General features: G+C 50.8%; 1 protein-coding gene across 1 annotated transcript; it reads right to left on the reverse strand.

Moving 5' to 3' along the window:
- Positions 1 to 8,052: 8,052 nt before the first annotated feature.
- ELFN2 (extracellular leucine rich repeat and fibronectin type III domain containing 2) lies at positions 8,053 to 10,592 on the reverse strand (the record flags this gene model as incomplete). Its single annotated transcript, XM_080361311.1, has 1 exon — positions 8,053 to 10,592. The coding sequence occupies exon 1, from the start codon at positions 10,477 to 10,479 to the stop codon at positions 8,053 to 8,055; it is 2,427 nt and encodes an 808-aa protein (XP_080217437.1). The 5' UTR covers positions 10,480 to 10,592.
- Positions 10,593 to 13,364: the final 2,772 nt, after the last annotated feature.

The following is a 13,364-nucleotide window of genomic DNA, read 5'->3' on the forward strand; positions in this document are numbered from 1 at the left end:
AACCAGCCACAAGACAACACAAAATGGTCTTCCTGAGTCTGCAGCCAGCCTAAAACATGAGGCTATGCAAAGCTGCACTGTTCTCCATGATGGTTTTGCTTAGTAGGCCAGTTCACACCAGCTTCCCAGGTGACCCCCTCTCTCACACTGTCCACTGCATCCACTTCACTGCTCACAACACAGAGCTGGGCCTGCCTCCCTCTCCATGACGCAGCTGTCATGGTCCTCCAAGCATTTTCTAGAGGCAGAGGTCAATGTGGTTTGCTGCAGGGCTGCATCAGTTGGACACAGTCATATTCAGAGGCACTTGAGAGAACAACGCAGACTCCCAGGTGCAGCTCACACCTCATCTCTTCCCCAGGCACACACTGGTTCACATGACCCTGTGCAAAGCAGAGAACTCCCAAGGTCTCTGGAATCAGCCAAAGGCTGCTTAAATACACGCACTGATTAACTCTTTCATCACAGATCATTTTGGCCCAGAGGGCTGACTATGATGGTGCTGTGTCCTCCCAGCCCAACAGTCCCCACATGGCTTCAGGACACTGGTGATTGCTTCGGCCCTGAGAGTCTTCCCATCCCAAAGCTTCCATTCCCCAAAGGCAGCATTTGCAGATACATCTTGTCCTTTCTCATCCCTGTGGCAGAGTAACCAGATGAAATTCAGGGACTGCGGAGACAAAATTGAATTTAGCAACAAAATAAACAGCATGGGGGCACTCTACTGATTCGATTACACCTCTTTATAATTCATGCATTAATTCCTCCCAAGGTTTGAGATTCCCTGTCTCAGAATACCCATATCCCTGCACTGCAGAGATGCAGATGCCAGGAACACCACCTTGACCCAAAGATCCAGCTTTCCACCATGCACCTGAAGCTCATTAACACAAGCAAAACTTCTCTTTGTTGTGCACCACTGTCCATACCTCGGAGCCCAGCACCATTGCTTCTCACAGTTAATCATTCTTCTCAAGTCCAAGGAAGAATGCGTCAGACAGTGAAGCATCTGCCTGTAGTAGCATCTGCCCCCAAGGCTGCTCTAAAATCAATTCAAGCGTCAATAAGAGTCATCAGCTACTGTGGCATATTTATCCAGGAGCTGAAAGTCACTGTTGTCTCCATCTACTCAGCCCCCCAAGGCCGTTTATTCCTGCCTCTCCCTACACTAGGAGCAGAGGCTGTGAGCTCAGCACACCCAAGAAGGAAGCTCAGAAGCCACAGTTAGATCTGCCTGATCAAAGCTGGAAGTGCAAGGGTGCAAGAAGAAACCCTCTGAGCCAAGCAGCAGAATCTTTCTCAGAGAACCCAGAAATGAGAAAAAACAGGAGGGGGAGAAGAGACAAGACATGCAGGGGAATGGATGCTATGTCACCGTGCACAAATTGGCCTAATTATGTGTATAAATGCACCAATGGCCACGGATTTGCTGCCTGTATTCTTGACTTTAAATATTGATGCTTAGGAAGAGCTGAGATCAGGATATCTGCTGGTGGATTAGGCTACAGATTGTTCAATCATTACTCATGCCCACATCACCTGGCTCGGACCACCTTCCTCCAGAGATCTTTGGAGACTGGGAAAAAAATACTACTCATCACCAGCTGAAGATTTGTTGTGTAGGTGAGGGGCAAGGAAGGGCTGCCCTACATCCAGGCAGTGCTTCATGCATGCCCACAATGGGTCATGAACTGGGTGTTGATCAGTTCAGTAGGGGACCAGTATCACAGCAGGGCTGAGGACTCCATAAAAAATGGGGATATGTCCAAACAAGGCAATATCCAAGGGCAGAGAAACAGTGTGTTTGGGGGGAGCAGATGATCACCAGGTGCCTGGAAGAATCCACAGTCCTTCTCCCATGCCCTGTCCCAGGTTTCTCAGTTTCTCCCATACTCTATTCACTCCCATCTCATCTCACCCACCTCTTCTGCAAGAAAAGAATGGAACAAATGGACTCAGAAGCAGCTTTTCATATTTTTTGTTTGTTGTTTTTAGGTTTTTTGTTGTTTTTTTTAATTATTTTTTTAATAAGAAATTTATTGCAAATATAGAAATTGATTTTATCCATACAGGAATCTCCGAGTTGAGGAAAAACAATTTCGTGCCATTCAGTTTTAAAACAGGAAAAGAAAGAAAAAAGAAAGAAAGAGGAAAAAAAGGAAAGAAAAGAAAGAGAAAGAAATAGAAACCTAAAGGAAGAAGAAAAAAAAAAAAGAAGAAGAAAAGAACTTAACTCCAACTCAAATTTGTCCATACACAACCAGGGGGGGTCACAGGGTTGTTACGGAAGGAGAAACACCAAAGAGGCCACAAGGAGCCGGTCCCAGCAGCTACCTCCCAGGCCCTTCCTTACATTCAAGGGCTGATACCCCCGGCTCTGTGCCCAGCAGCTGCCTGCCCCTTCCCACCCCCTCGCCCCGGGTGCTGTGCTTGTGGATGGACCAGCGGAACCAGCCCTGGAGGGTCTGACCTGGCCCAGTCAGCCTCTTCCTCTTCCCCCCAGGGAAGGTGGAGAGCAGGCGATGGGGGCAGGACACCCAAGAGCAAGGCCTCACAGTGGCGGTGGTAGTCATGGGGAAGGCAAAGCCAAACGCGCGAGGATGGGGCAGACAGAGCGGGGGACCATAAGTGGGAGAAGGAGAGATTTGCCTCCTGGCAGGGCAAGGAGGAAAGGAGGTGCCCACCCAGTGGGGGAAGGAGAAGCCGGGCAGAGATTGCCCTCTCTCCACCCGGGGATGGGGGTGGGGGATTGGGGTGGCCCTGCGGAGAGCTGCCCTGGTGGGACTGCGCAGGGAGCGGTACGGAGACGATGTTTCTCCACAGGGATGTCTCTCCACAGAGATGTCTCTCCACAGCGCACGGCAGGGAAAGCCGAGGGGAGGGAAACCAAGGACGCCCCTCACAGTACAAGGCCAAAGTGGCTGGAGGGACAGGGTGCAGGAGTGCGTGCGTGTGTAGGAGGGAGGCAACAGATGCCCCCTTCTGCCCCTTCTTCAGGGAAAGACCTAAAAACTCCTGCCTCAGCCAGGGTGGGTGGGGGCAGCTGAGGTGGGACAGGCTCCACGAGCCCTACAAGAGAACCCTGTCGCCTGGGGCGGGGTGGCACTCAGTGTCGTCTCACACCAAGACACCTTGAAGACGCTCTCTCCTGCACAGGTGGTGGGACGGCAGCAGGCTGGCTCCAGCAAGAGGACTCGCCTCCATGAAGCTCTTCTTGCATGCAGCTTGTGCTGAAGGAGGTGGTGGTGGTGGTGGTGGAAGGGTTGTTCTCCAGGCTCCTGGAGGTGGTGTGTCCTTCCAGATGCAGCCGAACTTTCCAGTCAGCAACAAGCATGGCAAATGTGCTTTCGGGGCCTTGGGTCCAGCTCCTGCCCGTGCGGCAGCTGCCCGCCCTGTAGTGCTGAGCTCTGCCCTATAGAGAGGGGCCACAGCTCATCATGAAGTCTGTCCAGCTTTTTTTCTTCAGGCACTGTTGACTTACTCCACACCTCCTCTCAGAGAGCCTCCACCCCTTCACTCAACCCTTTCTCTCACTGGTCTCTTTCTCCCTTTATTGTCCCATTCTTCCCAGAGCAGCCATCTCTTCCCCTGGTCTTTCCAGCCTGTCCCTCTTCTCCACCCTCTCCATTTCCCTCTACCTATCCCTCTTTGCCTCCCTATTCCTTGGTCCCACCACACCTTCCTCAGCCCTTCTGTGTCCGCCCCTCCTCTCTCTTTCACGGCTCCTTTTCCCCCTTCCCTCCTGCATCTCCCCCTCCCTCCCCCAAGCCTGCCTGGCAGATCCTCCTCCAGGAAGGCAGGCTGATTAGGATTGCAAACACACAGAGGCCTCCTCAGCCCGACATAAATCTTCATTTGTCAGTCATGAATATTTCACACCTGCCTCGAGAGGGATTTATTCAGCATGGAAGACTGGGGCGGGGGAGAGGAAAACATGGTACGGGCAGGGATGGGGACGAGCTCTGACTCACGGGAACAGCACACCTAGGGCCCCACCTTCACTCTTCTGGGTGCAGGAACCCAGCCCAGACCCTCCACTGGGAGCTTCTTCCTGAGAGAAGAGGGCAGGTCAGCCCCCAACCTCATTCCTCACCCTCCACACTTTCCAGTGAGGTGAGCTAAATCCCTGTTTGCCCTGCCAAGAGTCACCAACCCAGAAATAAAGTGTGAAAGCGGCTGGTCCTAGCTCTGCCCCATGGAACAACTTTACCCTGGGAGAGGGCAAGGGTGAAGGACTCTTGCCAAAGCCAATCCACAGAGGGCTTAGAAACTTCAGGAAGTCTCTCCTTGCTTTTTCCCACCACAGAGGCCTTAAAGGTTTAATCACGCTCTGCCCTCTGCCAGGGCCACCCATGGGAGAGGAGAGGTAGGACAGACCTAATACAAAGCTCCCTGCAATTAATGAGAGGAAGGTGGTGGGAGGTCTTCTAGTGATTGTAACCAGCTCCACATCAAGCTTTCACTGTATCAGAGGTTTTCCCTGCAGCTGAAGCACTCCTTGTTCCCCCAAGAATAACCTTGCTTGTAGATCTGGAGAAAGAACAACCAAGGTGTGGGGTTGGTAGTGACCATTTCTCTTATGAGATCTATCTTGAGGGATCTCACTCCTGTTTCTAAATAATTAGGAGAAATTATGACCACTAGAAAGAGGAGGCCTTTGGTATATAACACATCCCCCTTCACGTACACAACCCTGAAAAGCAGCTGAGAGACGACACTTGGGGCAAGAGGAGGGGGACACTGGAAAGAAGGAGGAATGTTTTTTATAGGGCTGATTGGGTTGGGTTTTCTTTGGGATGTGTTCCCTCCCAAACTGGTAGGAGTCTGTCAGAAAATCACATCAGGGACGAATGAAAGGAGCAGGGAAAACAGGGACAAGGACAGGAGAGACTTTGGGGGAGGAGATTAAATTCCAACAAACTGGCACATACACAACAGGTGTTTGCTCAGAAAAATACAGTAAAATCATCATGCAAATAGAACGTTAAATCTGCTTTCCTCCAGCAGGGCTGGCATCACTTTGTGAGCCCTCATCCCTGGATAGGTAGCAGGACAAGGAAGAAGGAAGGAGGAAGGAAGGTGGGATACTTTGTTCCCTTTCCTTGCCCTCTTCCTCCCACAGAACAGTCCATCTTGTGCAAACTTCACCCACTGGTTTGAAGTGGGAGGCTACTGTTGGGAGAGAAATGGCTTGTCCCTCCTACCCAACCTTACCCCCACCACAGGCAAAAGAAGGGCCTGATGATAGCTGCATCCTTGACCTTTCTTTTCTGCCTTGTTGGAGTGATGGGGAGAGGGAGCAGAAACCATTAAAGGTTAATGCTCCCCCCAAAAATAGAGACTGAGCAGAACTGATTACAAGACCATACAGCAGAGAAGCACAGGGAGGGAAGAGGTGGGGAGAGGAACAGGACTCCAACCCCCTGTGCCTGTCATCCCCCTCTTCCTGTCCAGTTCTGTGCCCCAGCCATTAGTCTTTCCTGCTTGGATGGTTGTTGTGCTGGAAGACTGCTGGGCTTGCTCCATTTAGTAGCTGGAAAGGTCTCTGCTGTGCCTAAACACCTCTCACAGCATTTTCCTGTCTTGATTTGCTGCATTGTCCCAACATGGAGGGACTCATGGCAGCAGTGATGTGTCTTCCCTTCATCCTCCTGTACATGCACACACACGTGCACATATGTGCACACACATGCCTTTCTCTGGGCTGGACTGGCTCTTACGGTGTGGAGTCAGTCCCATGAACACCTCTGGACTCAAGGCAAAATGATGCTTTGACTGTGGGGAAGCAGGCTGACAGTGAAGGAGGCTGAGGCAATGGGATCAGGACCTGGCTTAGAACTGTTACCATCAGCATCCCTGCAAGGAAGAGACCCTGAGGATCTTCACGTTTCGATCTTGGAGATCCCCTCTCTGTTTTCTTGCACACCAGGCTCTGCCTACTGCTGCTCCTCACTTACAGAAGGTGGAATCATGTCACCTGTGGCATAGAACCCAGCTCTCACAGCTGGCAGTGCTGGTGCCTAACAGATAATGGGCAGGTTCTCTGCAGACAGCATGTAAATCCTTCCTGGAGAAGATCCTACACCCTCATCATTCTCCTAGGGCCCCCCAAAACACTGGGACATCTCAGAAAGGAAATAGCCACTTAGGAAAGCCAAACACAACCCAGGGCCTCACCCTCATCCTGACAGAGGTGAACAATTATTGAGAATTGGGGTGTGCAGCGCATGGAGAGGAGGCCCACTGTGCTGCATAATGACACATTCAGCACCCCTGCCTGACAAGAAAACTTTTGGGGAGATGGTGCCAAGATTGTGCTTGGTTGGGCTACTCAGAAATGGGACAATGTGGAGACAGCAGTAGGTTCTTTCCCAGATCTGTGGCAGTTCTTCTATGCAAGGAACAGAAGCTAGGACCTAGCAAGTGAAACCAGGTTTTTGTCAAGACATAATAGAATCCTTAAGAAAAGTTTGTCACAGCCAACCGTGAGGAGGTGGAGGATTTAGGAGGTGATAAGTTGCTCTGAGGGCCTCTAAATATTCAAAGAAACACTGCCATCCAGAAGCTGATATTCTCTTCTATCCCAGCATACACAATATGGCTGCACATACACACAGAGAGCATCTCCTGGAACCATCCCCCTTGGGCTATTTCCAGGCCCCATTCTCACATCCCTTTTGTTTCCTGTGCTCCTGCCTTTACCCTAGGCTGTCTCCTATCCATGACAGAGTGTCCATGGCCTATTAAAGGGGAAGCCACTTGCTGGCTTTTCTGTCAGCTCACTGAGGTAAGCAACTGAAATCCTGTTCTTCATAACACTTGCAAGTTACAAGGTTGGGTGATGCTCTTCTCATACACAGCCTCCCAACCCATACCCCATGGTGCAAGTAAGCTGGCAAGAGCTGCAGAAGTTTCATGTAGAACTTGTTCTGCTCAGCTCCTTTCCAGGTTCTTTCCTCATAGTAAGGGAGACATGAGCAGGGAGTATCAAAAATACTGCACAAGGGCAGCCTGAGCATAGGTGTGTACAGTTGGGAGGATCTCTGACCTGTGATACTCATGGAGAGATAGGAACTCTTTACACCTCTGAGAGACTGAACCTTCTTGCCTTTTCCTCCACCACTCCTCGGGGACCTGGCTTGCCATGCCAAAGAACACACTCATGTGCCCCCATCAACTGGCAGAAAACTGGCTCTGAGCAGGCCTGGAGAATCCTCATCTCCAGAATTGCTGATGTTCATCAGCAATGACATGGCAGGAGAAGGGAAAGAGGAAGAGCAGCAAGTCCACAGAGTCTGTTGTGTGGCAAGTTCTACCTCCCTCAGTCATTAGCACCTCCTTTCCTTCCTCCGAGGAGGATGGAGGTTCATGAAGTATCTAGACAGAAAGTGCCAGCCTAGGGACCCCTAACAGAAGGGTAGGGAAGAGGAAAAGCAAAAGAAGTGACACAACTTCTTCCAAAAAAATCCCACGTATCTTGGAAGAGGACCAGAGAGAGAGAAAAAAGCCTCCAATGCCAAAGAAACTAGGGGAAAAAACAGTGATGGAAGATGTGGAAAAGTAGGTATATCAGGTGGGCAGAGAAGCTTTCTAAACCAAAGTCATCCCCTCCCACCCAAAAGAAAAAAATTCATCCCTCAACAGGAACAGAAAGAGCAGTAGTTCACAGCTGAGTTTCATGCTCAGTGAGTGCCCATCCCTGCCCGTTCCCTGCCACCACAGCCACCCCCTCCCAGGCCATTTCCACCCACACTCCAGTGTTGTTACCACAGTGTCAGAGCAGGATGGTGCTCCCAACCATCTGCAGGCAGAACAATGGTCCCCATAACACAGTAGAGACAATTCGGCATGTGTGTGTGTGTGTGTGTGTCTGTGTGTGTGAGAGTTTTCTGTTGTTGTTGTAAACTTTAAGAAACAATTTTGTCAGTTTTGTATTTGTCGGGAGTATTTTGTTGTTGGTTTATTTTTCACAGTCAAGTGGCATATTTTTTTCTGTTTGTTGGGGGGGTGAGTCTTGTTTTGTATTGTTTCCTTGGAAAGAGCAATGGAGAGTCACAGCTTCTGCTGAGCAGAGACTCCTTTCCAGTAATCCAGGATGTCATGCAGATCCTCGTCCTTGGCAAACTGCACTTTCTTCCGCAGGGCATGCCCAGCCGCCATGTAAACCTCCTCCCTGTGGTGCTTCTTGTAAGGCCGGAACCGCTCCCAGATCTTGTGGGTGCTCTCTGATGAGTACTCAGGGCTGGAGGAGTAGCCTGAGAAGTAGTGTCTTGGGGAGAGCTGGGAGTATGTGGAGTCTCGCTTGGACCGGGAGAGTGGCTTGAGGAATGACACCCTCTGGCTCAAGGTGTCAGCACTTTCCTCATAGTACAGGGCCGGGAAGGAGTGACGGTGCTCACTGCAATGGTAAGAAGGCTTGACCTCCAAGTGGTGGATGGCACCCGGGGACACCAAGGGAAGACGATCCAAAGGGCTGTTGAGTGGGCTGCCCTTCTCAATGTATTTGGAGTCAGACTTGCTGAGTGGTGGGTGGTCAGGCACATCCAAGCTGAAGACCTTGGCGCTCTTGATAGAGCCACTAGAGGAGACACTGCAGGTCTTTCTGGCCACAGCAGCATCAGCACTGAGCTGGCGCTGCAAGGGGTGGTGGGAGCTTTCCTTGTAGGGCGGAGAAAGAAAGCTAGGCCGCTCTAGCCCACTCGAGGAACTGGCTGGGATGGACTGGCACTCAAAGGCCATGTCTGAGTCAACACCAGTCCCACCACCCAGAAAGGAGGCTGTGTCCAGCTTGAGGGCATCAATGCAGTTGTTGATGATCTGGTTGACCTTGTCTACCTCCTTGGCTATAGTAGAGATCTCAGCAGCTGAGCCTTGGCCATTGTCAAGCTCCCTCAAGTCCTCATCCCGCTGGGTTCGTTCCAGCCCATCCCCTCCACCAGTCCGCACCTCAATGTAGTTACCCTTAGTGGTGACTTTAGGAGTCTCCATCCCGGCCTCCAACGACTTTGGTGGCGGCAACTTCTCCCCAATCATGGAAGGGATGGAGGACATCCGTGTGACAGGGATGACTGGTGGCTCACCCAGCTTCTGGGAAGGATGGACCATGGTACTGGTATCAATATCTGATCCATAACGCATTTCCAGGATGGTCTTTTTGACATTGAGGGACTTCTGTTTCTCCTCCTGCATCCTCCGCTTCCGCAGGCAGTAGTACACCACCCCTAGGACAATGACCATCCCAAAGAGGCAACCCAGGGTGGTCATGATATAGTGTGTGGTGGTGGAAGTACTAGAAATAGGGTCTTCCCTGCCTTTGCTCCGGGTTGCAAAGGTCAGGCAAGTGTGGTTGTAGCGCCTGTTGTTGCGGATGGAGGCCACACAGAAGGTATAATCAGTGTGGGCCTTCAGCTTGTTGACAGTGACGTATTCCTTCTTGCTCTTCAGTGTTGCTATGTCAGAAACGTAGCTGTTGTTGTATTGGACCAGTACGTACATCTTACTGTAGGGCATGGGGATGGTTACCATGAGGATGGCTGAGGTGATGGTGACATCATGGAGCTTGATGCTGGGACTGAAGGAGGAGTCAGTGGTGGAGGAGGCTGGAGGCTTGACCGAGAGGAAGTCCCCAGGACTGATGGCTGAGCCCTCATCCAGGTCTCGCTGGGAGTCAGGGGTATAAGGGGTGGGGTTGACTCTGGAAAGGGAGGGAATGGTGCCACCTCGGCACATGGACTGGAAGATGGTGATGGCATTGCGGTTGTGGTGAGGTCGAGGTACCAGGAGCGGGTACCCAGCAAATTCCCGAGGACTCTCACACTGGAGCCGGTCGTAGTTCTTGGTGACATTGTTGAACATCGCCAGCCAGTTAAGAAAGCTGTAGAGGCTACAGTCGCAGTTGAAGGGGTTGCCAGCCAGCTCACACACCATCAGATTGCTCAAGCTGGTGAAAGTGTTCCCCTCCAGGCGGCTGAGACGGTTAGATGACAGGTCAATGCTAATCAAGCTGGGGCACTCAGAGAAGGCGGTAGGGGTGACCAGCTCAATTAGGTTGTGCTGCACAAAGAGGAACTGGAGACGAGCCATGCCCCGCAACATGCCCTCTGTCAGGTTGGTGAGCTTGTTGTAGCCCAGCTGTAAAACCTGGAGGTTTGACTGGCCCATGAAAGCTCCATCCTCAATATAGGAGATCTCATTCTTGGTCAGATTCAAATCAGTCAGGTTGCCGAAGCGGTTGAGGGAGGAGTACAGCACCACTTTGAGCTTATTCTCGTTCAGACGCAAGTCATGCACCGTGCTGTTGATATGCTGGGGGATGGTCTCATACGGGGGCTGGTTCTGGCTGCAGATGGCCAGCCACACGTAACCTTTGTCTCCCTCAATCAGCCAGCAGTCACCTCGCACGATGGCAGGGCAAAACAAGCAGAGCAAGGCAGCTGCCCACAAACCCAGGCACATCATGGTCTTCAGTGGTGCCCTCATCAGGATGGGAAAAAAAAAAAAAAAACCAAAAAAACAACACAGCGAAAAACAGCCCCAAATTTCAAGACCACAGCAAAAGGAAAATAAGGAGCAGAGGGAAGAGAAAGGGGGAATAACTGGGGTTTAGCAGCGGCAGGGCATGAGCACCGCAGTCCTACTGGGTGTTACCACCATTGTTTCTTCTTGCCCTCTGGTTCAAGCCAGGAGCATGGAGCAGGGGGAACAAGTGTGATCTGCTTCCAGCACTCCCAAAAGCGATGACCATGGATGATTGGTCTGGAAGGGAGCTACCTTGTGCTTCTTTTCTAAACAAGAATTCAGACCAAGAATAACAAATCTTGGATGCTCATGAGCAACTCGTCCACCTTTTCCACCTTTCTCCCTCCCACCCACCCCCCACCCACACCCCACCCACACCCCACCCACAGCAAACCCACCCCCAAACAAATCCAAATCCTCCCTGCCTCTAGTCTTCCCCTGCCCCTCCACGGTGTAATTTGGAAGACCAAGGTAGGGCTGCCTCCTCTGTCGCTCAGGCTCCCTTGATTCCTCCTCCTTTTCTTCCTTCTCTCGTGGGCTCCCTCTGAGAAGCTTCAGAGCTTCAGATCAAACAAGTCGAAAACAAAAATACAGAGAGGGAAAGACAAAGTGCGCACGAGAGAGATCCATCTGTCACTGGAATCTGGAAAAGAAAGCACATGGCAGACAAGAAGAGGAATCAGTTGGAGGGAGTCTCTGAGATAAGAAACAGCAAGGTTTCAGGAGAAGAGGGACATGATGGGGAAGAGACAGCATTATGGGGGGGTGCAAGCAAGGGAGGAGTGGGAATGCCTGCCATGCTGATAAGCCTTCAAGAAGGGAACCCTCACGACGTACCGCCTCATATCGGGGTGTGCAGAAGGGTACCAGGGCTGGCTTAAGGAACATGATGGCAGCCGGGGAGCTGGAGGAAGGCAGCAGCATGGGGGGAGAAGGGGTATGGGAGGGAGGCTGGGAAACATATGGCTGTTTTTGTGAGCAGCTAAAAACTCCCAGTGTAAACAAAGGCAAGCCCCAAGCACAGCCAAAGCCAGGGATTTTCAGCTGCCTGCAAATCATGTACACAGAATGCATAAAGCAGGGAAAATGGAGACAAGTCTCCCCCAACCCCTGAAAAAAAAAAAAAACAAACACACAAAACAATGCTTTTTGTTTGTTTGCTTCCTTGATACAAGATGGATAAATAATTCAAGCTACGTGTAACCACTTGCGCTCTAAAAATCATTCCTGCTTCTTGGTGCAGGGACAAGGCTGTTGAGGTGAACCAGCCCCAGGGTGTAGGCAGCATGTCTTGCATGGTATTTACCAGCCTCCAGTCTCTCCCCCACAATACTAGCAGTCCTGAGCTGGAGAACATCCCCCCCGCCCCCAAACCAAAGAGGGGTGCACAGCTTCTGCCTTCCTACTCTGCCACCTCTCCTTGGGGGCTATGAACATTGTTCCTTTTCGGGAAAGGACACCTTGGAGGAATCAGCAGCAAAGTGACATTTGCTTCAAGGTATTTCTGGGCTCTGGGCATGCTCCTGGTCCTGACTGGGAAGGGTACCCTGGAGCAACCTGCCCTCCAGCTACAGCTTCAACCCTTCTCTCACTGTGCTGAAACAGGACACTGGCAAGGGTGTCCTCAGGCAGCGCAGAGGAAATAATTTCATACAGCAAATAAAATGTGGGCACAGTGCTCTGCCCTTTTTTTTTTTTTAATTTTGAGGAGGAATAAAACAATAAAAAGCAAATAAAAGTATTCTTAGTTAATGAAAAATAAAGATCTCCTATTGGCCCTTTTATTTTGGGGGGAGGCTGCTAACTAAAGATATCACCAAAGCTTTTACTGAAAAAATGGAACCGATTTCTAGCACAGAGACACAAAAGGCAGAAATAAAATGAAGATAAATGGAGGAGGAGTGAACCCTTGAGGAACAAGGCTTACTTCTATAGAGAAATCTGAGCTGATTTGGGTCTGTGGAATTACCAGGCCAGCTGGATTAAAGGATCAGAGATAGTGTCACAGAGAAACACTTAAATATTCAATAATCCAAAAAGTAAAGCCAAGATGGAAAAGAGGAGGGGGGGAAAGAGCTAGACCAATAGAAAAGACAGAGAGAAAGCCTCTGTTCCCCACAGCTCAACATCTGAGGCCGCCAAACTCATGTCATTTATGGCTGTCATATGATGGCCTCCAGCTGCTGCCTCAGCTTTGCATCAGCCAGCACTGAAGCAGAAGGCAGAGGTTTTTACAGTCTGATGCTTTGTTTCTCAGCCTTATAATCCAATGAGGAATAATTTCCTGACAGTGTCTCTGCAGATGCATCAGAGAGGAGGCACATCTGGCTCTCCACAGGTTGGGACCCACAGGCCTCTGATATTCCTCACAGTCAGTCATCTGCCTTATTCCACCTTTTCCAGAGGTGACACCATGCAGAGATTCAGCCAATCCCCCACACCATCTCTGTCACTTCACCTTCTTCTCTAATGTTCCTTCACTTTGCCCAGTTTCTTCCATCGAATAAAAGAGTGGCAGATACTATCATGCTTTTTGCGCATTGGTGGACAAAGTATGGTGACCCCAGGAGAGGCCAAGGGCAGTCCCTGAACAGACGTGAAAAGCTTAGCCTGGATTTTAGCCAGCATCCTTCTTTGAACATTATGCTTTGGCCTGTCTGTCTCACCTTGCCAAATACCCTGCACAGTATCCAGCTCCATACAGGAATAACCCAGCCCCCCTGCTTTGACCCCTTCTGGTAGGACAGGCTGATCCAAATGCTGTGCTGAAGTCATGATTGCCTGCTGTAGCTTGTGCACAGGGAGAAACTCTGAGGCCTGGACCATGTTCCGCTGCAACAGCCCCA

Source organism: Nesoenas mayeri, assembly GCF_963082525.1.
Source record: "Nesoenas mayeri genome assembly, chromosome: 1".
Classification (NCBI taxonomy): Eukaryota; Metazoa; Chordata; class Aves; order Columbiformes; family Columbidae; genus Nesoenas; species Nesoenas mayeri.